Source organism: Protopterus annectens, chromosome 6.part1 (genome assembly GCF_019279795.1).
Source record: "Protopterus annectens isolate FY-2018-M chromosome 6.part1, PAN1.0, whole genome shotgun sequence".
Lineage (NCBI taxonomy): Eukaryota > Metazoa > Chordata > Ceratodontiformes > Protopteridae > Protopterus > Protopterus annectens.
In genome coordinates this window covers 42033016-42059680 of record NC_056738.1, presented here as the reverse complement: position 1 = coordinate 42059680, position 26665 = coordinate 42033016, and the positions used below count along the sequence as shown (strand labels likewise).

At 36.9% G+C, this 26665-nt stretch overlaps 1 protein-coding gene across 6 annotated transcripts in view; it reads left to right on the top strand.

The window, feature by feature from the left end:
* The window catches only part of MPV17 (mitochondrial inner membrane protein MPV17), a 1215652-nt gene that overhangs the window by 577682 nt on the left and 611305 nt on the right, over nt 1–26665 (top strand). For all 6 annotated transcript variants that reach the window (XM_044075476.1, XM_044075472.1, XM_044075473.1 and 3 more), the window contains one exon: nt 22201–22316. In XM_044075476.1, coding sequence (XP_043931411.1) covers nt 22201–22316 — 116 coding nt within the window. The remainder of the gene's footprint in view (nt 1–22200; nt 22317–26665) is intronic.

Sequence of the window (26665 nt, the reverse complement as noted above, 5' to 3'; positions counted from 1 at the left end):
TTTCGATCATATGGTCTCGGCCATATGAATGTCGACATTGTGAAATATTAACCATTCGAAGGGGACCCATATATATATATATATATATATATATATATATATATATATATATACACACACACACACACACACACACACACACACACACACACACACACACACACACACATCTATAAAACTGCACAAAAAAAAAAAAAACGGCATGACACATCCGTAAAGACCTTTATTGTAGAAATAATCCTTCAACTGCAAATGGAGAAATGACTGTAAGCAGCTAGTCCAAAGGAAAATGGCTGTAAGCAACTTCCTGATTGCAGATCGGTTTCATCCACTGGCATTATCAGTACAATACAGATCACCTTTAAGCCAGCTGTTTAAAGCTACGAAAAAGAACAAAATAAACAACAAAAATAAAGGCATAATATTCATAATTAATTGTCAGTGAACTTAACATACACCATAAATTTTATATATCTATCTAAAAACATCCTTACTGAAATATATACATTTTTTGTTATAACTGTACAGAAAAAAAACTTAAACATGATATCCCCTACCAGTACTCATTGGGTCCAGGTCTATACATGGTTCCTAAATTGATAATCCATAATCTCTCCTCCTAGTTCAATATCTTGTATTTTGATGTTTTGGATAAATTATGACCCAATACAAGATCAACACCAACAAAAATAAAATGTGCTGAGCTATGTTCAACTTGGTGCTTATATAAAGCACTTCTAGACTGTTTACAGTTAATATCACTCAAGTGTATTGCAGTTCTATGTTTAAAAGGTCTAGAAGTTTGACCAACATAGAATGCTCCACGTTGGCACAGTGCAATGTATACAACCCACTCGGTATTGCAAGTAATAAGATGTCTGATGTCAAACACTTTTTGAAGTATTAATGGAAATAAAAGACATGGTCCTAGAGACCACCTTACAGTAGACACAGTTGCCGCAATGTGTACAACCATGTGGCAAGTTAACTTGAATACTTGATGTTTTACTCTTACCCTTCTTAAAACCAGACAAATATTCTCCAATACTCTTACTTCTTACAGTGCACACAGTTTTATACACAAACAAATATATGCAGTGGATATAAAAAATTTACACACCCCTGTTAAAATGCCAGGTTTTTGTGATGTAAAAAAATGAGACCACAATAAATAATTTCTAAACTTTTCCCACTTTTAATGTGACCTATAACCTGTACAATACAATTGAAAAACAAACAAATCTGTTAGGGGAAAAAAATAAAAAAACGTGCAATAAGCTGGTTACATAAGTGTGCACAGCCTTAAAAACTAATACTTTTTGAAGCACCTTTTGATTTAATTACAGCATTCAGCCTTCTTGGGTAGGAGTCTTATCAGCATGGCACATCTTGACTTGACAACATGTACCCACTCTTCCTTGCAAAAGCACTCCAAATCTGTCAGATTGCAAGGCCATCTCTTGTGCACAGCCCTCTTCAGGTCACCCCACAGATTTTCTATTGGATTTAGGTCTGGGCTCTGGCTGGGCTATTCCAAAACTTTAATTTGGGGTCATTGTCATCTTGAAAGGTGAAATTCCTATTCATTTTCAGCTTTCTAGCAGAACCTGTGGGCCAAACGTGACTGGTATTTGGAACTGTTCATAATTCTCTCCACCTTGACTAAAGCCCCAGTTCCAGCTGAAGAAAAGCAACCCCAAAGGATGATACTGCCACCACCATGCTTCACCGTGAGGATGGTGTTCTTTTGGTGATGCAAAGTGTTGTTTTTGAACCAAACATACCTTTTGGAATTGTGGCCAAAAAGTTCAACCTTGGTCTCATCAGACCATAACACGTTTCCCACATGCGTTTGGGAGACTTGATGTACTGTTTTGCAAATTTTAGCCTGGCCTGGATGTTTTTCTGTGTAAGAAAAGGCTTCCATCTTGCAACACTACCCCATAGCCCAGACATATGGAGAATATGGGAGATTGTTGTCACATGTAGTACACAACCAGTACTTGCCAGAAATTCCTGCAGCTCCTTCATTGTTGCTGTTGGTCTCTTGGCAGCCGCCCTGACCAGTTTTTGTCTTGTCGTTTCATCAATTTTGGAGAGATGTCCAGTTCTTTGCAACGTCGCTGTTGTCCCATATTTTCTTTACTTTGATGACTGTCTTCGCTGTGTTCCATGGTATATCCAGTGCTGTGGAAATTTTTTTGTACCCGTCTCCTGACTGATACGTTTCAACAATGAGATCCCTTTGATGCGTTGTAAGCTCTCTTCGAACCATGGCTTTTGCTGTAGCAGGCAACTGAGTACATGTCAGGAAAATCCTACTAGGACAGCTGAACTTTATTTGGGATTAATCAGTCTCTTTAATTGATGGCAGGTGTGTACCCAAGAAGACTGAATGCTGTAATTAAATCAAAAGGTGCTTCAGAAAAATATTAGTTTAAGGGTGTGCACACTTATGCAACCAGCTTATTGTACGTTTTTTATTTTTTCCCTTAACAGATTTGTTTGTTTTTGAATTGAATTGTACAGGTTATAGGTCACATTAAGGGTGGAAAAAGTGACAAAATGATTTATTGTGGTCTAATTTTTTTTTATATTACAAAAACCTGGCATTTTAACAGGGATGTGTAAACTTTTTATATCCACTGTGTGTGTGTGTGTGTGTGTGTGTGTGTGTGTGTGTGTGTGTATCTGTGGATCCCCTTCTGAAGCTTGAAGTTTCAAAACTTCGAACTTCAAACGGCCGAGACCATAAGAGAGAAGTTTTGAAACTTTGAACGTTTTGAATGGAATCGCAGTACAGTGCAGAACAGGAAATTTACCGTTTTCCTCACTGTAATGTGATCTCGGAGTTGGTATATTTATTTAGCAGGGGGTGTTGGGATGCATGGGGGCTTGCCCCCTTGCAAAACTGTAAAAAATTTTTTTTATTACGTTTTCAAAGTTTCAAAACTTCCGTCTTATGGTCTTAGCCATTTGAAGTTCAAAGTTTTGAAACTTCAGCCTTCTGAAGTAGATCCATATGTCTCAAATAGTTTTGTAGTGGTTTAATTTTGGACTTTTATCCTGTAGATCCTGGTGTCTAAATAATTTTCACTGAATCTAAGCTGTAGTACTTTGAAAGATTCCTCCATTGTTGTGAAGTCTGTTACATCATTCAGCAAGAAGGTTTTGTCTTCTTCCAAATTAACCTTTAGGATACTGACAGACTGTTACAGTTATTCACACCGTTGACAGAACAGGCACTGATTAGCTTTTACCAAACTTTTTAAAGACTACAGTACTTTTATCTGTATACCTGTAACCTAAATATTCAGTTCTGGCTTCCGTTGGATCAGTTCCTTTCAATGTAGAAAATAACCACTATTCCTTTAATTGTATCCCCCATCTCTTTGTGTGTAGTGTGATTCTGTTCCAGTTGCTGAGCTCACACAGCAGGATTTATTGTAAGTTTTACTAATATTATTTTTGATGTGATGAAAAATATTTACCAGTAATGCATAATGCTGTGAAATTTAGTACACGTAAAGTCTTATAGATGCAGTTTTGGCTTATTCGTATGTGCACTTCTGGTTGAAACTGCTGTAATATGTATGTAGGAATCTTCTGATACATCTCTACACCTTCTGTTAAATTGGTTTCTACACAGCCAGCTTTGTTAATAATTATATAACTATTATTATGTGAATGATAGCAGTGCAGCTTTATCGTAGGGTTGAAAGCAGGGGTCTAAGACTGACGGTGTCCTGTTAACCACGTCTGTATGGAAAGAACAGTGTGTTAGTTGTTAGACATATCTGCAAATGACTAATCTACACTAACATGTTCTAATAACCAAATATAGCAAGGAGTGGTGCATTTTCTCATAAAGTTTATTTTTCTAACTTACACTACACACCTGTTTTTTGTTTGTTGATTTTTTGGTAGACAGTTTAATGCACAGATATAGGCAGGATCATCTGTATAGTTGTCCATGGTCTGTGTATTGACCATTTCCAATGGCTAAACATAATTTTATACAATCTCTGCAATCATCTAGTAAAAGTCTTTAAAATGCTAAAGTGAAGCACTTGTTTTATATATATATATATATATATATATATATATATATATATATATATATATATATATTAGAGCAACTGTTAGACAAGATACAATTTCTGCAACTGCCAGTCTGAAACTTAAGTTAATATTTATTTTCTGTGCTATTCCTAAATTATATGATAATGTGTTTTGTTGGGGGGGAGTGGCACAAATATATGGTTACCACTGCAGTTATTCAGTATTAGCCTTGGCACCAAATATATGGTTACAACAGCAAGTATTCATTGTTAGCCTTGGCTCCAAATATATGGTTACCACTGCAGTTATCCAGTGTTAGCCTTGGCACTAATTATATGGTTACCACTGCAGTTATCCAATGCTAGCCTTGGCACCAACTATATGGTTACCACAGCAGTCATTCAGTGTTAGCCTTGGCACAAGTACTGGGGAGAGCAGCAGCACTTTCCTGATTATGCCTGGTCATCAACTCTCCGTTGAAAGTTACAGATTTCAGAGAATGAAGCAGGGGCTGCAGTAAAGGCTGATGTTAATAACCTTTAGAGAATGAGCAGCCTGTACATTGCCACTTTGATTGGAGAACAAACGTTCTCCAGCAGGGTGTTAATGTGTACCCTGCTGAAAAACAAGTCCACTAATCCATGGCGGCATATTAAGCTGTAGTGGAGCTCAGACTATAATGGAGATAATGGCTGCCATTATTTTACACTTGCTAAGCAGCATTTTTGCTGTTTACCGAGTGTAAAATTAAAACAAGTGGATAATAAAAACAGAAAAGTGTAATGTGTGTGTATAAGACTGTGTTTATGTTTCTGTATGTGTGTGTAAGTATATGGGTGCTTGTGTGCCTGAAACCGGAAGTGTGTGTGTGTGTGTGTGTGTGTGTGTGTGTGTGTGTGTGTGTGTGTGTGTGTGTGTGTGTGTGTGTGTGAGGGGAGAGAGAGATCGAGAAGCGGATGTAAATTTTTTAAAAGGTATGCATACCTCTCAACCTCTTAGCTCATGAAGTTCAGATAAAGCCTAAAATAAGGGGAAACAAAGGCCAAAAATAAGGACAGCACTTAAATTTTGCTCTTAATAAATTAGAAAGTTGTTAATAACCTGATTTATGTTAACTTGCATTCTCCAATGGATATGAAGTCCATACCTTTCCCCTGTCCCTGATTTTCACTCAAATTTTAGCTCTGCATCCCTTAATCCCTCCTAAAACTGGGGACTTTTGGAGAAAAAGTGGTGAATTACACTTAATAAACAATGTCAATACATAACTAGAGTTACAGAATTTTTACTTCAGAAAATGGTATAGTTATTTATACATTTGTTTACTGGGGAAATCTGTCTGGGACAGAGCCCATTTTCAGCCGAGGCTCAGGAGACGCATGCCTTTGGAATGTAGGAGGAAACCCACGCGAACACAGGGAGGACATGCAGACTGTGCAGAAGGCACCCCAGCCGAAAATCGAAACAGAGAACCTCCTGCTGTGATGTGACAACTCTAACCACTGCAGCACTGTGCCACCCAGTTAATTCACATTCTCTTATTTTGTCAATGTTTTAGTTTCAGAAGTTTTCCTGGTTACTTCTGGATTTGTTCCTGAAAGTTGAAAGCTGTGATAATCTCAAGTGTAACATTTTTTTGTGAATTCAACCCTCAATGATTTGCCAGCATATACTGCAACAAGTTTGAAACAGACTGATGAACTAGTTTGCATCAAATGATTATTTTTTTTTATATGTATGTGTGTGTGCAAATGATTAATTTTTTTATATGTGTGTGTGTGTGTGTATGTGTATGTATATGTGTATATATGTATATATATATATATATATATATGTGTGTGTGTGTGTGTGTGTGTATATATGTATGTATGTATGTTAAAAAAAACAAGCAAATACAAAATATTTTGACAGATGCCCCATTCTCTAAGCATAATGCCTTCCAGGGTGTGTCTTATTCTGTAAATAATCTGCCTGTGGCGTTGGGTCTCAGAACAACCCTGGGGAGGCATTATTTACACAATAACACACAACCTGTTGGGCATTTTTGCTTATGTAATATTGTGCTGTAGCAGTAACACAGTAGCATTTCAGTTTGTTCTCTTGATTAATTTCCCCATTCTGCTGTTCAGAGGGGCTAAATTAATTGTGCTTCTGTGCTAGTTTTCCTCAATAAAGCCCTTCTCTTACATTTATTTATCTTTTTTATAGAGCTTCCTGCATCCTTATACATTATCTATCCTCTCCATCCTTACACACTGAAACAAGCTTATGTTCTTTCACAGCGAGATAACTAGTCATATCAAATTCTGAGTAAAAACAGTGAAATTCATAACATCCTGATGTTGTGGCAACAACCACAAACAACTTCACTTCCTTTCTAATTTACCTCATAGGTGATTCTTCAGTATGGTAACACATTTAACTGGCCTTTATGCCTTTTTAATGATTGTTGAGCTCTTAGCTGGAACAGGAACCCTGGTTACTATATAACTCAGGCTCCCTCTTTATCCTCCCCTTTAGCTATCCCTTCCAGATATTTCCTCTGTTCTTTTTACCCCACGTATACCTGTATTCTCTTTCCTTCTAATATACTAATTTTATTTATTTATTTTTTATTTGCTGATGACTATTAACATCACAGCAGTTACTGTAAAAGTACCTGCATACATAATTGGACCAACCTGTTCATAGATTGCCTTTCGCTTGCTGTTTGGTCTCATGACCAGCACATTCCCCTCATCGTTCCCCTACCCTAACCCCATTTTCCACCACCCCTGCTCCAATAGCTTTACTCCTTAAATGCTCCTCCTCTCACATGATTCTCAACCTATCACATCACTAGATCACTTTCTTTCACTTCCCAACTATACCTGTCCTATAATGTCTCTCAGCTTACATTTACATATCATCCTTTTCCATTCCCTACTCACCCATATTTTGTTGCATAAAAAAATACACCATAATTCTTCCACTGAATAACCAACCCAATTGCTCATAATAATTCAGTAAACAATTCCCTTTACCTTAACCTGCAGCTCTTAGTGCTTAGCTCAGACACTACTTAATTTACTCCCCCGTTTTGAGCTTGAACTTCCTTACATCACAATTCTCTCTCTTCTTAAATACCACCTTCCATAACATTCCTGTTATACATTAACTTCTAACTCCACAAACATTCTTCTTATACCATTCTTCCACTAATCTGCACACCTGTATATCTCATACTCCTAAACCTTCATAGCCACCGTACTGTAGCATAGTTTTTCTTCTCCACATTCTAACTTACCTTATTCTTCCACATTTTTCATTTCCTACCTACAGATATGTTTTCAATCTCTTTACCCATAATAGCAATCCAGCCTTACTCAGCTAGGACCCTAATGCATTTCCTAACCAATCTAACCTCACACAACCTCCAACTTTGCAGCAGCTTGCTACCAACCACAAGCCTCAAGTCACAATAACACAACTCCCCCATCCACAAGTGCCAAAAGCACTCAGTCTGTTTATCCCTGCCCTTATCCACCAACTCAGAATTCATCACACAAGTGCTAGCCCCATACTTGAAAAGCTGTGTCCAAAAACAAAAATAAATGCAGGTGGCCTCCATGGAACACCTACTTCATTACAGTTGTACAGTAGTGTGGTGATGTTCATCCAAACTCTGGTCACTTACAACCCAGACACACCTTTTAATGCCCACTAATCCACAAAAACCTTTACCTTTTTACTATTAACTTTAGAAGCATTAGAAACAAACCACCAGACTTTCATGCTTGGATTATCCACCATTCTGCAGGTGTAATAGTAGTTACTAAAACATACCTGAAAAAGAAAATCAAAGATGAGATACTACCACCAGGTTATAATTTACTTAGATTAGACAGATAAAAAAAAAAAAAAAAAAAAAAGCTGAGTAGCCATCATGTATAATAAATTGCACACTCTGTCTCCATAGCCCTGAAGTCCACCATCAGTGCAAAATGATGAAATTCTAATAAATTGGGTAAAATATAATAAAGAAATATAAGTCAATTTGTATAACAAGAATTTGCATATCTTCAACAAACATTACAGAATAAATTATTGTTATGGATGATCTAAACATTGACTGAACAAGCATGGACAGTAACCCATCGGTAATACAATAAACTTGTATGGTTTTACCCAACTACTCACTTTGCTATCAAAGTTGCCACCATCAATGCAAAATGGTGAAATTCTAATAAATTGGGTAAAATGTAATAAAGAAATATAAGTCAATTTGTATAACAAGAATTTGCATATCTTCAACAAACATTACAGAATAAATTATTGTTACGGATGATCTAAACATTGACTGAACAAGCATGGACAGTAACCCATCGGTAATACAATAAACTTGTATGGTTTTACACAACTAATCACTTTGCTATCAAGGTATAACAAACATTGTGATAAAAATCTAATACTGAGTGGATATGCATTAGCTCACCAAATAAGACTATCTTCTCTGGCTCCCTCCCTGACAGCTTAAGTGATTACTTCCTAACCTCTCCCATAAGAGACAGAAGGAGCATACAGAAACACCACCATTGTAGCCAGGTGCTTAGTATATCCTCTTACCAAGAAAGCAGATTAATTTCTGATCTAAAATGTATTAATTGGAAATGTTTGCAAGCACAATAATTAGATAAAGCTGTCTCACTATTCAACACAACATTTCTAAATGTATTAAATTTACTAGCTGCAGTTAAAACTAAAAGAGTTCAGGTAAATCTAGCCCCCAGCTTAACTACACAAACTAAACTTTTTTATGAACTTGACAGATAAAGCTTAAAAAATCTGCAGCTACAGTAAAACTGAGTCTAACCTACAAAAATGCAAATGCCTCAGAAATAGCACCAAACAAAAGGTTAAGTCTGATAAGAAATAATGTCATAAAACTACAGTCTAAAAATCATAACTACCCCAAAAATCTTCTGGTTATCAGTTAATCAGCTACTTACTCATGGCTGCATCACTCAGCCAACTAACTCTGTAAACACTTAGCATAAAAGCATTTCCACCCAGTTCAGCACTCACTTCACTGAATCTGTTGCTTGTCTCCCAAAAACTAAACTCCAGCTATCACTACCTTACCTAGTTCAAAGGTTCATAGATTAGTACTAGGCTAACTGCCCTTGTGGGCCATTTTAAGCCTAGCCAAATTTACCCATGTGAGAATCAAACCCTGCACCTTGTGTCTGTAAGGAAAATATCTTGACCATTATGCCAACCTCTCTGATGGTTAGTCATATCCCATAATACCAAAAAACAGTCATTGAAGTCCATACCCATGTCCGCCTAAGCAATTTACTGCTCAAATTAAAGCCTATCACTATTTCTCCTGGCAATTTACTAGTAGAATATCTTAAAGCCACAGCAGATGCTATGGTATATCCAGTTTATATTATGGTAAACCAATCCATCAAGGAAAGCCATGTTCCCATTGTATGGAAACAAAACTATATCCTACCCCTGTATAAAGGTGACAACTCTACTAACCTAATTAATTGCAGACCATAGCCATCCTATCTCCTTATTGATAAGTATGGGAAAAGTGTATGCTTCTGCAACTTTGATTTTCAGAATTTTGAGTTGTCAGGTTCATATATATAGGTTTGTTCTGGCTAATTGTGAAAGTATGATGAATTTTTTATGTGCATTTTCTTTTTATGGGGAAAAATCTGCTTTAAGTAATTTAATTTAATTTCAAGCCACTTCTCATTGTATATAGTGTGTGTATGGCTGTTCTGATACTTGAAGGACTATGGCCACTGATATTGTTTGGAGGAGGTTTGCATAGCTGTGTTCACAGAGCCTTCCTGATTATGTTAAAAATTAGATTTTAAATTCTCCTTTGGAATGAGACTTAATTTTGGCCCCTTTGTGCAAAGGTGTTCAAAAAGTGTCATGAAAGGGGGTAAGCTGATAGAGGGAATCTCTTTTTTCTTCCCTCCTTTTCCACGTTTTCCAAGGGATTCTCCAACCTCTTAGCCAGTTTTGGTAAGCAACAAAATAAACAGTTTCAACAAAATGCAGGTAAATGGGCGTTTAAGAAGAAATTGCAAAGGGGGTTCCAAGAAGGATTCTGAAAACTCCTAAAACCAAGGACAGTCCGATAAGTCAAAATAAAATTTTAAGAGAATTTGTTTGCCCTCCCACCCCACATTTTTCCATATTTGGATGACTTGATCATCTTTGCAGAGTCTTTTTCAAAATATCAGGAATCTCTGTCTTGGATGAGAGACTTTTTGCACATATTCCAGGAGAACATTCAGAAGTCTTTTTTGACTCCTCCTTACACAATTGTGTTTCTGGGATGTCAACTAGACACCACAGTTCAAATAGCTTTTCTTCCACAGGAAAAACTAGATCATATCTAGATCTATTTCTTGGAGTTTGCACTCAGACTTCAGTCACTGTGAGGGAGTATTTGAGGATTTTGGGTCTCATGGCCTGTACAATTCTCATGATACTCATGGCAAGACTCCACATGAGAAAGATAGAGTGGTGTCTGAAGTTTCTTTAGTCCACACCAACACCCTTGTCTTTTCAGATCCTAGTTTTGGTGTTTGTCAGAAGGGAAATCACTTGGTAGAGACAACAGATATTCCAAAAACAGGGTCTTCCCTTCTCCCTTCCTCTTCCAATCACCATAGACACCTCGGAGTTTGCTTGGGGAGTAGTTTCAGGAGGGATAAAAGTGCAAAGTGTGTGGGACACCAAGGACAGATGCAAGTACATAAATGTAAAAGATATGATTGTCCTGATCAAGGTACTCAACTTTCTGAATCATATTTGGTCTCTAGGACCTCTTCAAGTTGTTACAGACCATGTTAGCTTGGGTTATAGCTTCCCAGCATAATCTCATTCTGCAAGCATCCTGTCAGAGCAAAATTGTGTGCAGACAAGCTGAGCAGGACAAGGGCAGACCCTTATGAATGGAAACTAGATCATGGGATCTTTATTTGTTTAACACTTGTGTACTGGAAAAGTCCGACTGAGAACAGAGCCCATTTTCAGCAGAGGCCTGGGGAGAAAAGCTCCAGAGGCAATTAGCAAATGCAGAGATGCAAAAATACACAAAATGCAAAGTATACAAAAGTACAATAAATACAGTAAGTATAAAATTACATAGATTTACATTGAGTAGTATCTTTAGAATAAAACATAATGTGTAAATCATACATTCACATAAATTGAAAGGACATATTTTCTTACATAGAGGGGATCAAAGCAATCATGCATAGTAAAATACATTCATAAGGTTACCAGTGTTATATTTCACATTGATGACCAGAGCAGACTCATAAACATATAATAGTACAAACCAAAACTGCAGACTAGAAACTGACATAGGAGGATGAGAGTAAAGAATATTTACAAGATGAAGAGGAGGAAGTAACAGGTAGATTACTTAGAAGTAGTGTGTGGGGACAGAGAGTGAAGGAAAGGTGGGTAGGGTAAGTAAGATGAGGGGGAAGGAGTGGTGTGATATGGGTATTAGGGAATAGGCTAGTTATTTGTAAGGGGTGGGGGTGGAGATGAGAGTGGAGGAAAGTAGGATATAAGTAATTTAGTTACATATGCTGGAGAAAAAGTGGATGGACTGAAGAATGGAAGTAAAAGGTAGGAAGACTAGAATTTAGCCAGGGGTGGGGCATGAGCAAAACCAGTTCAATCTTCTAATTTTCCAAGATCTGTGGGGTGTTCCACAAGAAGACCATTTTGCCTCCTCTTTGAACAGTAATCTAGAAAGATGCTACTCCATGCAAGAATGCCTGGAAGACAGATCTAGTGTCTTTTCCTTGAATGGGAATGCTCCTGTGTGCTTTTCTAGCCTTTCCACTAATATCCAGGGTACTTCTGAAGATTCAGAAGGAATCCCCGAAGATCATTATGGTGACTCCCTTCTGTCTCAGCCTACCACGATTCTTTCTTCTTTTTAAAATGGCCAGGGGCAATTACTGCAGGCTTCCTCACATACTGGATCTCCTCACACAAGAACAGGGGTATTTGATACACTCTGACACCAGTCAACCTCAATCAACTGCCAGGAGATGATAAGGTCTTAATTCCCTTAGGCATCATTTTACTGAGGACATGCAGCAGGTACAAATGGAGGCAAGAAAGCCTGCTGCTAGAGAACATATATTAGCAAATGTAAAAGGTGGTCTTGTTGGTGTCATCAGCATAAGCAGCACCCATTCAGGGCTAGTTGTTCTTTAGTATTATGTTTATGTGAGTTACTATCCTATGGCCATTCTTACTCCTCTATCAGAGTTAATTTATCTGCCGTTTCATCACGTCTGCCCATGGATCCCCCTCTTTCAGTGCATTCTCATGTCAAAATGTTTTTGAAAGGCGTTTGCATAAGAGGCTTACAAGAAAAAAAAGTGATGACCTTTCCTTGGGATCTTAAGTTTGTGTTACAGAAGCTAACACTGCATTTGAACTGTTTAACTGGGCTGACTTGAAGTTCTTAACATAGAAAACAGTTTTATAAGGTATCTGAGTTTCAAGCTGTTGTGGTGAGTCAACCCTATCTCATTTTCCACAGAGAGTTTTTTTTTTGAGAACTAATCCTTCTTTATGCCTGAAGTCGTATCCAAGTTTGCTTTAAGCCAAACTATCCATCTCTGCATTTTCTTTCCTGAACCCAAAAATGAGGGAGAAAGAATACTCCATACCTTGGATGTCCACAGACAACTCACATACTGTCTTGACAGAACTAAATCTTGTAGAACTAAATCTTGTAGATCTTCATATCAATTGTTCATTTCTTGTGAAGTTAAAAGGGATGAACTACCTATGTCAAAACTATTTCCAAATTGTTGTCTTAAGGCTATTACCTTTCGTTATACTCACTGCAACAAAACTGTTCATGGCAGGGTCAAAGCCCACTGTACAAGGGCCTTGGCTGCATCTGTAGCTCTTTGGAAAGTAATAAAAAATGAAATAAAATGCACAAACTTCTATAAAGCAAACACAATACTGGCTACGGAACAAATAAATAGTTGTATCTAATGTTAAGTGCTTTTCATTTACTGCATTAGTAAACTTCATCAGACAAAATCAGTATAACAAATTCACAACAATTAAATAGTTTAAAATTTGGCACCCTTTTTCTACTACAGGAAATTACATCACAAACCTAAATGTTATGCTACTTCCCCCATTGCATGTACCATTATTCATGAGTAAATGAATATTCATGTGTATTACTAAACATTCCAAATACTTAAACTATTTAACTGTTGTGAATTTGTTATACTGATTTTGTCTGATGAAGTTTACTAATGCAGTAAATGAAAAGCACTTAATATTAGATACGACTCTTTCTTTATTCCATAGCCAGTATTGTGTTTGTTTTATAGTAGTTTGTGCATTTTATTTCATTTTTTATTAGTTTACATTGTGTGCTGGAGTTTTGGATTATATGGAAAGCAGTGGATCATCTGAAGAGTTGCAACAACCTTTGGATAAGCTTTTGGGTCACATCGAGGGGCTCACTATGTGTTTTGAAATTTTGGTTGCACAGGTGGATGAAATGAGGTCAGTTGGTAGTCAGGAAGTGCAGAACTACCAGAGCATGCATACCATGCAGCAGCTGTTGTGACAGAATCAACAGCAAATCCTTGAAAAAGGTAGCGGTGCTATGGATGGCCACACAGAACCGAATTTGGTTATTTTGCCTTCTTCTTAATCGGCCAAGGACTGCAGTGCAGATGTTTTAGCAGCTTCTGCTGATATTCAACAACTGGCTTATGGTACTTCTGTATTTGATGGCTCATCAGGCACTTCACAGTCAGATAATTGTTCTGTACCTAATGGGCAGCATATAGCTTCACAAATGGACTTGGTTGCAGGCACTAATACAGGTATTGTTATTTCTAATTAGGGTTTAACAAGATGTGACATTGTCGTGCAAAATGGTGGTTTAATGAGAAATAATAATGCCAGTAATGTTAATAACAGCAACATTCATGAACAGTATACATGTTCCAGTGATATAGTTAATTGGAAACCACCAGTTTTATCTCAATGGTTAATGGATGAACAGACATGTTCTTCATCTGGTGTTAGCAGTTGCTCTGAGGGGTTGCCTTTAAAAACATGGTTGGAGCAACTGGATGTAAAATTATTTAAACTGAAAAAGTTGCAGGTGGAAAATATGTATTTAAAAGAGTGCATAAGAAATAAAGTTGTTCCAAAAGGGATACAAACTTGGCGGTACCCCTCAGGACTTATTGAAAATTCTCCTTTGTATTGTGAATTGTTAACTGTGTATGACAGATATGGTTTTGAATTGTTAGAATTATTAATCAAGTATAATGCAAAAGAAATTGAAGTGCTGTTAGTAGAATGTGATACTTTAGAAAAACAACTGCAAGTTTATGCTAATTATAGTAGGTATAAGTAAGAACATCAAAGAATATATATTACTATTGAACATATTTTATCTGACTTGAAGCATAAAAAACATAAACTCTTAAGGGACCAGCAACAGTATAGTAAGGGTCAGGCTTACCCTAAACCACCGAAAGTTAAAACACAAGTTAGTTAAGTTAATAAAACTGTTAATAATGAGCCAAACATAAGGGCACAGCATCAACAAGTAACAACTGATGATGTTGAACAAGTTGCCAATCAGAATGATTTTGATGAGTATGATGAACAGTTCCCATCTCTCAGAAGATCAGAAAGAATAAAAAACAAAAAAATAATCAGAATGTTAATAAACATGGCTGGTCTGATAATCAGGGTTTTTATACACCCTCGAGGCGGAATCAGAGGAGAGGGAGGTACCAGTATCATGGCAGGGGGAGGAAATACAATGTTATCGTACGCAGTACCGCATGTGTTGAGGAAGATATAGCCATTATTGATTTAGTTTCTAATGATGATGTTAGCAGTCCAGTCATTGTATGTATTTCCTTAGGTGATTTTAAAGTGTATAATTTCTCAGATACTGTGATAGATGAATCAATAGTGAATTTATTGAGCAAAGGTTTTACATTTGTACCATTTAAGCAACCTAATCTTGCACAAATATTGATCGACTTAAAGCTTTTTTTTAAGAAAATTAAATTTCACATTATTTGGCAACAATCAGCATATTCTGAATCCCCTGATGTAACACGTATCCATAGTACATTTAACCCCCCACTTCATCCCATTCTAGCATCATATGAAAGAATATGCGAGTTGGATATCAGGCATATGGTGAATAACAAAAAGCACTTGAATGATAATTTAACAGATGAAGAGAGAATTAATTTGTCATTTCTCATGCATCAGTCTTTAAGAATAATGAAGTCTGACGGGGGTGGGGGTTAGTTATAATGGACACGTGATTATGAACAAAGAATGTTAGATATACTTAATACAGATACATATCAGGAGGTCAGTAAAATGAGCTTAATCTAGCTTATAGAAGGGTGCATATGGTGCTTAATGATATGTTTCTTGAAAATAGAATAGATATTGGCACTTACAACTATTTAAGTATTATTTCTAATATAATATCCACCATATTTGGGGCGCCAAAGATGCATAAGAATGTGAATAATCCACCATTACGACTGATAGTAGATGGTCGTATGTGCAAAATATTTGGATAACAGTTTAAAGAACTTAATAATGAAATGCCCCCAAATTTGTAAAGACTCATGGCATTTCCTTGAGTTAATTAAACATACACAGTATTGTGATCAGAGTATACTTGCAACAGTGGACATCAAGGACCTATTCTCGGTGATCCCTCATGAAGACAATATACAGGCTGTAGAAATCTTTCTAGGTGCACAGGGGATTACACAGTCCAAAATTAACTTGTATATTGTACTCTTGAAAATAGTTCTTAAAAGCAATTGCATCTATTTTAAGGGCAGATATTTTTTTACAACAGGTGGGGTAGCCATGGGCTCACCTTGTGGCACAATTTTTGCGAACATATTTATGGCTGTGTGGGAGCAGCAGTACATTTATGGCAGTGAATTTTTTCAGCATATTTGCCTATATTTACATTATTTGGATGACATATTCATCCTTTGGAAGAGTAGTCAAGCAGCACTAGATTCATTTCTCTCATATGTTAATACAACCACTTCTTATTTGACATTCACACAAGTGGTTGTATTAACATATGAGAGAAATGAATCTAGTGCTGCTTGACTACCCTTCCAAAGGATGAATATGTCAAGCAGCACTAGATTCATTTCTGTCATATGTTAATACAACCACTTCTTATTTGACATTCACACAAGTGGACAAGAGTGAGATTAATTTTTTGGATGTCATTTTGAGTAAGGATAGGGACAATAAAAGATTCATAGCAAATATTTGCAGAAAACCAACCTATTCAAATTCATTCTTGTTTTTTTCTAGTGCACACCCGGCAATTAATAAGAAATCCGTAGTTAAGGGACAGCTTGTCCGGGCAGCAAGGATGGTTAGCTTAGATAAGGATTGTGAAATAGAGTGCAATAATTTGATGGACATGTTTAAAAAGAGAGGCTATCCCAATGATATTCTTAGAGAATTGTACAATGAAGTAAAAATTAAAAGATCAAATGGTCATTTTGCACCTGTTTTATCATATAATAATAACCAAATACCCTTAGATGTGAAAGAACACCGCCTGGACAATGCTGCACTGTTTATAACAACATTTAATGCACATTTTTCTGAAATTAAAGCTATTATGATGAAAAACTGGACACTTATGGATGAGGATTTGAATATTATAACAAAATTGTGTCATGGTTTCAAAATGGTGGCAAGGAGAGCAAGTCATTTTAAAAACCTATTGGAGAATGTCAGGACCAGCTGTATGGCCAATAAATCATTCGGTATTATGAATAGATGTGGAATGTGCAGTTATTGTAGATACATACATCAAGGCCAATGCATACAGATAAAGGGCACAGAATATATTATTAAGGGCAAATGTAATTGTAATTCTAAGGGGGTAATATATGTGGCAGTATGTCAACTCTGCCCAGTATTTTATATAGGAAAAACCACCAGGTCTCTCAAGGAAAGAATTTATGAGCACATGCATGCAATAAGGAAAGATCAGTTAAATAATGCACTGGCTAAACATGTGCATGAACAGCATGAACATTACTTTAGATTTGCAATATTGCAACAAGTGCTTAGTAATGATAGAGGTGGTCCCTGGGAACTACAATTGGAAAAGGCAGAACTTATATGGCAGCTCATGTTTCATTCTTATGCATGGCCTGGACTTAATGATCTTTGCAGTATTAACAGCATTTTAAAATTGAAAGCTTTGAGTAGATAAAGGTTGCTTTGGTAATGACAAGTTTTGTTTAGAATGAATATTTTATTTATGTTTATAAATGTATATATATTCAATCTAATATTTCAGGCACTTTATAATAATTTTTAACTTATACAGTTGCATATATTGTTTGTACTTGGTGTATTTGGAATGTTTAGAATATACATGAATATTCATTTACTCATGAATAATGGTACATGCAATGGGGGAAGTAGCATAACATTTAGGTTTGTGATGTCATTTCCTGTAGTAGAAAAAGGGCGCCAAATTTTAAACTATTTAACTGTTGTGAATTTGTTATACTGATTTTGTCTGTTGAAGTTTACTAATGCAGTAAATGACAAGCGCTTAACATTAGATATGACTCTTTCTTTATTCCATAGCCAGTATTGTGTTTGCTTTATAGCTTTTTGGAAAGGATTGGAATTCTAGAAGCATTCTAGATGCTGCAGCTTGGTCCTCTGTGCATACTCTCTACAAAGTAGTGTAAACTTGGTCCCTTCTCTAGCTCTAGATCTGACTTTGCAAGGACAACTCTCCAAGGGCTTCTGGACTTTTCTCCTTCCAAACGTAATAAACTTCGGTAATCTACCCTTGTAGCCAAGGCTACTGCAGCAGTGATCAGTATGATGAACATAGTACAGTTGTGTAAGTAAACCTACCATAACAGTAGATGTTCAAATGATCACTGCTGCTGTAACTGCACCTCCCTGCCTTCATCCTCCTTGTTTTTGGTGCCTTGTTTATGCTGGGATGTTATTTATTTTTTGTTCTTCCTAGCATTGCCCTTTTATACCTCAGCCTTCCTCTTTGTGTTAATTCTGAAGGACTTAGCTTAACTCAAGCTGCCAGACAGTTTGACTGCATGGAAGGTGCTCTGAAGCTTTGGAAGCTGGCTGGCTGTTATAAAACATATAACTAGCAGCAGTGATCATTCAAACATCTACAGTTACGGTCCGTTTACTTACACAACTGTACTTTCCTTCACACATTAGAATCTTTTCTGTGTTGTGCAGTACTTACTGTCACTACAATATCATCAGATGTTCCTCCACTATTGGCTGACAATCCAGTCTAGGTAAGATAAAATAAAATAGAAATATTTTTGTATGCCTGTATGATGTCTGCAACACATAGTTTCATTTTTAAACATTGTGATACCCACTTCTTGTAATATAATTTTTCTGTATTCCAGTCTCCAGGGTTATATCAGAAATATGTCACATAACTTTGAAAGATGCTGCATTAGAATTATGTGGATTCAATGAACTGGATGGTAAAGGTATGTTTAGTCTGCCAGAAGGTAGGAAGTTTAAAGGAGACAGCAAGTAGATGGAAGGTTGATACGAGAGGTAGGTTGAAGATGAACATGCCAGGCCAAAATATAATAGCAGTGCTGGAATAGCATGGTGAAAGACCAGAAGTTATCATATTGAGAACAGCTGTGTGTCTGTTAATATACATCATCATTGCTGTTGCCAGAAATTAAGAGATGCTTTTTTGAAATGGAGAGATGGTCTTTGAACAGACACTTATCTTCATATTGCATGATTTCAGGATAACATTCTGCCACAGGAGCACTTTCAGTAAAGTTACTCAGCTTTGTTTTACAGCTTACTGAATGCTCAAGGCACTTGTGCATTGCAGTGTAACCGTACAATATGTTGTATTATGTAAATACTATACATCCTTAGGTTCCTAGCTAGCTACTGTGGATGAAATCCAGCACACCATTGAGGCTAGCCCAATTTCCCAACTACACCAAAGCACTGTGACTTGATCATAGTCACACAGTAGGCAAGTGGAAGCTGACAGAATCAAACCCTAGAGTACATCATCCATCTTTGTAACAATTAAAAGCCTTAATCCCCTGCAGTAACTGCAAGACTATAGGTTGTTAGGTGTGCAGTCCAGGAGATTATAGGTTGTTAGTAGGCATGCAGTCCAGGAGACTGTAGGTTGTTAGTAGGTGTGCAGTCCAGGAGACTATAGGTTGTTAGCAGGTGCGCTGTCCAGGAGGGTGTAGGTTGTTAGTAGGCATGCTGTCCAGGATGCTATAGGTTGTTAGTAGGCATGCTGTCCAGGAGACTATAGGTTGTTAGTAGGAATACTGTCCCGGAGACTATTAAAGAGTCTGACTCAGATTCCCATTTACCTCAGAGCTCTGTCTGGTTAAGTAGGTTACTCAGAGTCGCACAGTAGGTTGAGGGAATCAACCCCTGGAGTATAGGATGCAGATTGATAACTTTTAGCTTTAAATCCTCTGTGATAACTGGCAGATCACAAGTTGTTAGTAAGTATATGCTCCAGGAGACCATTGAGGAGCCTAGCCCAGTTTCCCAGTTGCCACAGAGCGATTAATTGACTTGCTCAAAGTCACATGGTAAGCAAATAGAGGGGGAATCAATCTATGGACTACAGGAATCAACTTGTTAACAGCACATAACCTTAACTTTCTGTGCTAACGAATGTCTCTTTCCTGTATAAAATATGACACCTTCTGTCACCATTGAAATTACTTGCTCCTAGGCTTGCTGCATTTGCTGTCTACTCAGTCTAATTGTACCCGTGTCCATTTTCTCTTCCGAAAATTGTTGTATGTAGATTGCAAGTATCTCCGAATGTACACTTTTTTTATATTTCACTAGATTCTTCCTGCAGATCTGAAGCTCTTGAAAGATCTACCAAGTAGTCACACCTTATTTGTTGCTTTGTGGGGTGATGTTTGGTTGTTGAAACTTCTTCAGACCTGGCACACTTTAAGGATAGATAAGATATATTTTTGTATTCTATATCATCTACCTTTCCCTACCTGTTACTGGTGATGAATGTGTGATGTTAGGATGTGTTGTCCATGTATGGTGACGTATGTGCCCTACTACAGGACACATAGTCAGTGCTGACATTGATGATTAATGTGTGATATTAGGAAGTGTTATGCATGTGTGGTCTCAGATGTGTGTTCTACTACAGGACCTGTAGTCAGTGCTGGCACTGGACGCTGACATCAACACCTCCCGAGGCTTCCCTGGATATTGCTGTGGTGATAGTAACACAGTTCCTCAGTAAAGATAAACTGACCCTTAGCTGCTGTTTACTTTCCAATCATGCTGTCTCTCCAAGAACAGGTAGCTAAACAATCCTAGGTCATGGGCATTTAATTAAAGTCTACCTTTCATTCATGTGCTAGTGAGATGGCATTAGTGTGCATACTATTGTTCTGTTGTTTTTTGCAAATATACATGTACTTGCTGTTCATGTTTAGCGGCACCCTGTTTCTTCATGTGAAAGTCTATTGTGCTCTTGAGACCAGCAGGAAGTAATAAATAATTTGATTTGTACTTCAGAACTCAAGAAAAGAGGAGTTTTTGTCGCATCGTGTTTTTTTTTTCTTATAATGTAAATATAATATAAATATTGTCACATATTTGGTAAATGTTTGGTTGGCATATGGTATCTTTATTAGCATACCTCAGGACTTGTCGTTTGAAGGCAGTATTGTACAATGAAACCTTGTTAACATTCGTTAATGTGCATGCTGACTGTTCTAAGAAATCAACGTACCTGTTGTAAATTCAGCATTACCTACAGGAAGATATATGCCTGCCACCCTTCTAAGTTAATCTGAAGCTATATTTTTACAAACAACAGCATTCCATTTGTTCAGATAAACAGAATACCAGAGATTGTACAGTGCTTTCTGGACTACCAGACTATTATGATTTCTGAATAGTCCATAAAAATACTGGATAGGTGGCAACTCTAGAAAGAAATCTAGTCAGCTGTAGGTATTAAAAAAAAAGCTGCAACCAAGAGTTTAGATTGTCCACCATCCCATCCTCAAAGCCCAAATGTTTGCTTAAAGAAAATAATAAAACCAAAAAATGTACCTCAAGAAATATCAGATGCACAGGTGATTAAATGCTTTTGTCTTATGTGTCTGCTATTCGTTTAAGTGCATTTTGTTTTATTTCTTTTTACTGTTGCTTCCAGGGCATGCCTAAAACAGCTGATCCTGATGTCTAAACTGCTTTTGGTGTAGTATGCACATCAGAAGTTGCACTGAAAAGGTCTTTTACATTGGGACTGGATGTTTTAAGTTGCGTTTGGGAGCTCCCAGCTGCTGATGTCTAAGTTATTTTTCATGCTGTCTGATTCAAAATGAGTACTAGTACCTTGCAGTTTTGGATCCATAGACAACAGGAAATGCAGTAGGTAAAACAGCAAAGAAAGCTTCAGTTTTGTGATGTACTGTGCAAGCCTCAGCACGTATTATACTGTATGCATTCATGCTGAGTACATCACTGGGGCATCTGTTCCTCAGAAGAAGAGGAAGAAAATTAAGTCCATTTATACTATACTGTTATTTAAACAAATGTTTTATTATCCTGTATTATGAATAATCCATTGCTGTGTGTGGGTGATGATGGATTTCCTATGGCAGGTTTGATCACTTAGGCTTCACCCTCATGAACAAGTCATATCAGTTCTAGGTAAATTCAGCATTATCTAGACCGAATCATGAATTATTGCTTAAATAATACATGTTTTTATGTGACAGCACAGAGGATTAAATCTATGAGTTGTTAACAAGCTACTTCCTGTGGTACATTGTTTAATTTCTTCAACCTAAATTTGCCTAACTGTGTAACTCTGAGCAAGCCATTTAACCAGACAATGCTCCTGGGCTGCATCTGAAAAAGGTCCATGTGGATCAGCACTCTATCTTGGTCGACAAATGTAAATAAATGTTTTTGAATTGTTAGAAACAGTTAAGTGTAGTTTCTGTGATTTATTTTGATTAGGTACTCTGATGGGAGTTGGTGATGTAATTTCTCAACAAGCAGTTGAAAAAAAAGGGTGGACCAATCATGACATGGGAAGAACAGTTAAAATGACAGGAATTGGACTCTTCTATGTGGTAAGTGGTATAATTATGCTACATGATGCATGAAAGCTTTCAAAGAACCTTTCGAAAATCTAAGGAACAACAAAATGCTAATCGCAAACGGTCATGCACAAACTTTGATTCTGGGCAGAAAATGGCAGACATGAACAATCACACCCACGTTATTTTAAAAGAGGTAAATGGAACTGAAAGTTTAAACTGTTATGTTAATGAAAGTTATGTAATTAATTTGTCAGGATACAATTTTTCAGATGCAGTTTTAAGTTTAGGTTTAAAGTTTATTCCGACAGCCTTACCTAGATTATACAATATAAAATGTGAACTTTTTAGGTTGTTTAGGAAATTACATTTAAAATAATACTTTAAAAATCAAGACAAAAGTAACAGAGTGCATGTTTCATTACGTTTGGATGAAAGTTTGAATGATAGTGAGGATAGTTTTTTCATGCACGTCTGACCAATAATCAAATGCATATTGTTTGTTTAACACTGAGGGTATAGTTTGTAAATGTTTGTTTATACCACCTTTTACAAATGATTGTTTACAACAATTTTCTACTGTATTAAATTTCAGTGTGGAAAAAGAGTATCACGTTTTTAATAGAAATATAATTTAAGTAAAAATGAGTGGCAGAGTCTGCAAGGGTTGGGCCAAAGAAAAGATTTAATTTTTAAACCGGCAGATAAGGGGGTTGCCTAACTAGTCATTATGCACTGCAGTCATTATCTAAGAATGTGCCTACAACAGATAATAAGGACATTTATGCTGTTGTAGATTTTCAACAATATGTTAAAGCAATAGGAGAACATCCAAGATTTGTTAAATAAGGGTTTTTGGTTGAGTTATTTTTCCTCTGAAGATGTTGAATACAAGTTTAGTAGTAAAAATTGTGTCATGGCACATTTCTATTGTTTACCCAAAATTCATAAGAACTTAAAAGATCCACTGGGCTGACCTATAGTTTCAGCCTGCCAGTATTCTATTCATAATTTATTCTGCTTTTTACAGAAGTATTTATTAGAAGAATTTATTAAATTACCTTCATATATAAAATATGTGTGTGATTTTGTGAGTAAGATCAAAGATGTAATTTGGTCTGAAGACATGTATTTTATAGTAATTGATGTAGTAAGTTTATATACAAACATAAGTCATAATCTGTCATAAGCTCTATTGCATTTTTGGGGGGATAACCCAAAAGCACATTATGTCATAGAACTAGTACATTTTTGTCTTCATAATAATTTGTTTGAATTCAGTTCAGCTACAGGGCACTGCCATGGGGGCAGCTTTTGCCCCCATGTATGCAAATTTGTTTATGGGCTTTTTTGAACAGCTATATGAAATTTAAATATTTTAGATTTTTAGATGATTTGTTTTTTTTTATTTGTAAAGGAAATCAAAAAGGAGGTTCATCATTTTATAGATAGTTTAAATACAAATATATTTAAATTGCAGTTTGATAGGTTGCAAGTAGGTGTGCAAGTTAGGTTTTTGGATATTATTATGGAAGGAATTAATAATAGCATTAAGACATGAGTTAATAACAAAAAAGTACATGAACTGCATGCCCTCCTAGCTGTCTATTCCCCTGAGATACTATGTCTGTCTGAGACTTGGCTAAAACCTTCCACTACCGATAATGAAATTCTACCACCTGGGTATAATCTACACAGGCTGGATCGGGCTTCTAGGAAAGGGGAGGGGGTAAGCTATTTTCTATAAATCTGAGCTGAATGTAACCACAGAAGTAATTCAACCACCTCAGATCAATAACTCTGAAATACTAGCTACCAAATTTCAACTCAATAAAAATAAAAGCATTAACATTATTTGCATGTACATTCCCCCAGGTAACAATGTAGCCACACTCGAAGACATTCTTCACTGGCTATCCTCTCAATATCCCCAAGAAACCCTAGTCCTGGGAGACTTTAATATTGACTGGGGTTCCTGTTCCTCAAAATCCCCCTCCACCCACATCAACCTCCATGCATTCACTCAAACCATAGTCACCCCTACCAGATTAGGTAAACACACCCAAAAAGAAAGTATACTGGATTGGATACTTGTAAATAGTAACCCCCAAATGTATACTGCAGGTACCCTCCCCGATGATCTAAGTGATCATCTTCTTACCTACATAGTTAAATAAAAAGCCGTTATCCCACAACAACCCTTGCTCAGGAAAGTTAGAATCAAAAGGGACCTTGACCCTGACAAATTTCAACTGGAACTTAACTCCTGCAACTGATCTAAACTAAAGCATCTCCCCTTAGAGGAGGCTGTCACTTATTTTAATAATAAATTTCTTGAAATTCTAGACTCACATGCTCCTGCCCACCTAAAGCGAACAAAAGGTAAAAACGTACCTTGGTTTTCTAAAGAGTCAAGACTAAAAATAACGTGTAGAAATAAACTCTGGGCTACCTGGCGCCATACCAAAGACCCCCATTTTCATAATAAATATAGGCATGCTAGGAATGAAACTAAAAGACTTGTCTTACAAGATAAAAAATGTTACTATTGTAGGTTACAGATGACTAATCAGAACAATCCTCAAAAGTTCTGGGCTGGGATCAACAAGTTACTGTATCCTGGTAAAACATCGACACCTAGCCCTGCTGCCACCACTAATAAACCCCCAGAAGAGGTCGCAAATAGTTTCAACCATTTCTTTACTGAGACTATTCAAGCTCTTGCCACCCAACTACCTCCTAGGTCCCCTAACTATAATACCACTAACTCTAATAGCCAAAACTTATTCAGCTTTAAGCCTGTGTCAACTTCCTTTATCCGCAGTCTGATCAAAAAACTAAAACCCACCACACACTGCTGACCAATTCCCAGCTGAATACCTGCAAATGTCAGCAGATGCCATTGCCTATCCAATCTCTACTCTAATCAATCGCACCATATCAGAAGCCAAAATTCCTATCATCTGGAAAACGTCCTATGTTATTCCCTCACATAAAGGAGGTTCCTCTACTGAATACTCAAATTATAGGCCCATAGCGATACTCTCTCCACTTGCTAAGATTATGGAGAAATGTATACATAAACAATTCATGCAACACCTAATCCAGAATCACCTTATGGCTGATACCCAGCACAGCTTTCGCCCACATCATAGTACTACCACAGCCCTATTGTCCTTCACTAACACCATTAACAATAACCACAACAATAATTGCACTTCTTCTGCCCTCTTCTTGGATCTTTCCAAGGCATTTGATATGGTTGATCATCAACTTATGATTAATACCCTGCAAACCCTCTGCATAGATCCTAAAGCCCTTCTTTGGTTTATATCCTATCTTAATAACAGACAACAGGCTGTCCTCTGGCAGAATAAGCTCTCTAATCTATTACCAAACACTGTTGGAGTACCACAAGGATCCATATTAGGACCACTACTGTTTTCCATCTTTATTAATGACCTGCCTACTATTATACCAAACATCAGCTGTATCCAATATGCTGATGACTCCACTCTGATCTGCTCAGCTGTATCTCCCACTGATTTAAAGACAGATACCCAGTCTACATTCACTGCCATAGAAAACTGGCTCTCCAAGCGTTGTCTACTACTTAATCCCAAAAAAAAACTAAAATGCTCGTATTCCCACCAACCCAAAGGTCTGTACCCTTGTCCTTCACCATAAATGCAAAAGACGGGACAGTCATTTCCCCCAACCCCAATACAAATTACTGGGTGAGATTATAGACAATAACTTAAAATTTGACCACCATGTAAATCAGACAATCAAGAGCATCAATAAAAAACCTGGGTCACTCTATAGAATCAAAGCCTTCCTCACCACTCCAGCTAAAATAGCCATTGCTCACTCCCACCTACGTTTGACACTCATATATGCCTCTCCCCTTCTAGCCAATATAAATAAATCTGAACTTAATAGACTAACAACCTGTTATAATCACATTGCCAGTTTTGCTACAGGCCTGCCATTCAGAACCCACCACTGCATCAACCTCAAACAGCTTGGATAGCTGGAATTTCCTAATCTTATCAAGTATAATATGCTGATAATGGCTAAGAAAATCCAATACATAATACTCCAGCCCTTAGAAATTCTGTCCTCCCCCATAACAACACGCGACTGCTCCGCTCATCTAATAAGCTACAAATCCAGACAATTAAAATTAACAATGCAGCTGGCATGGCCCTATTTGCAAACTCTGTAGATAGAATCTGGAACATACTTCCAGCTGGCATGACCATGCTCTCCTCCCTATGCCAATTTAAAGCCACAATTAAACAACATCTGGCATTAAACTGGCTATGCCACTGTGACAAGCCTGGCTAAGCCGCCAACAATATGAATGTAATTTACTTATC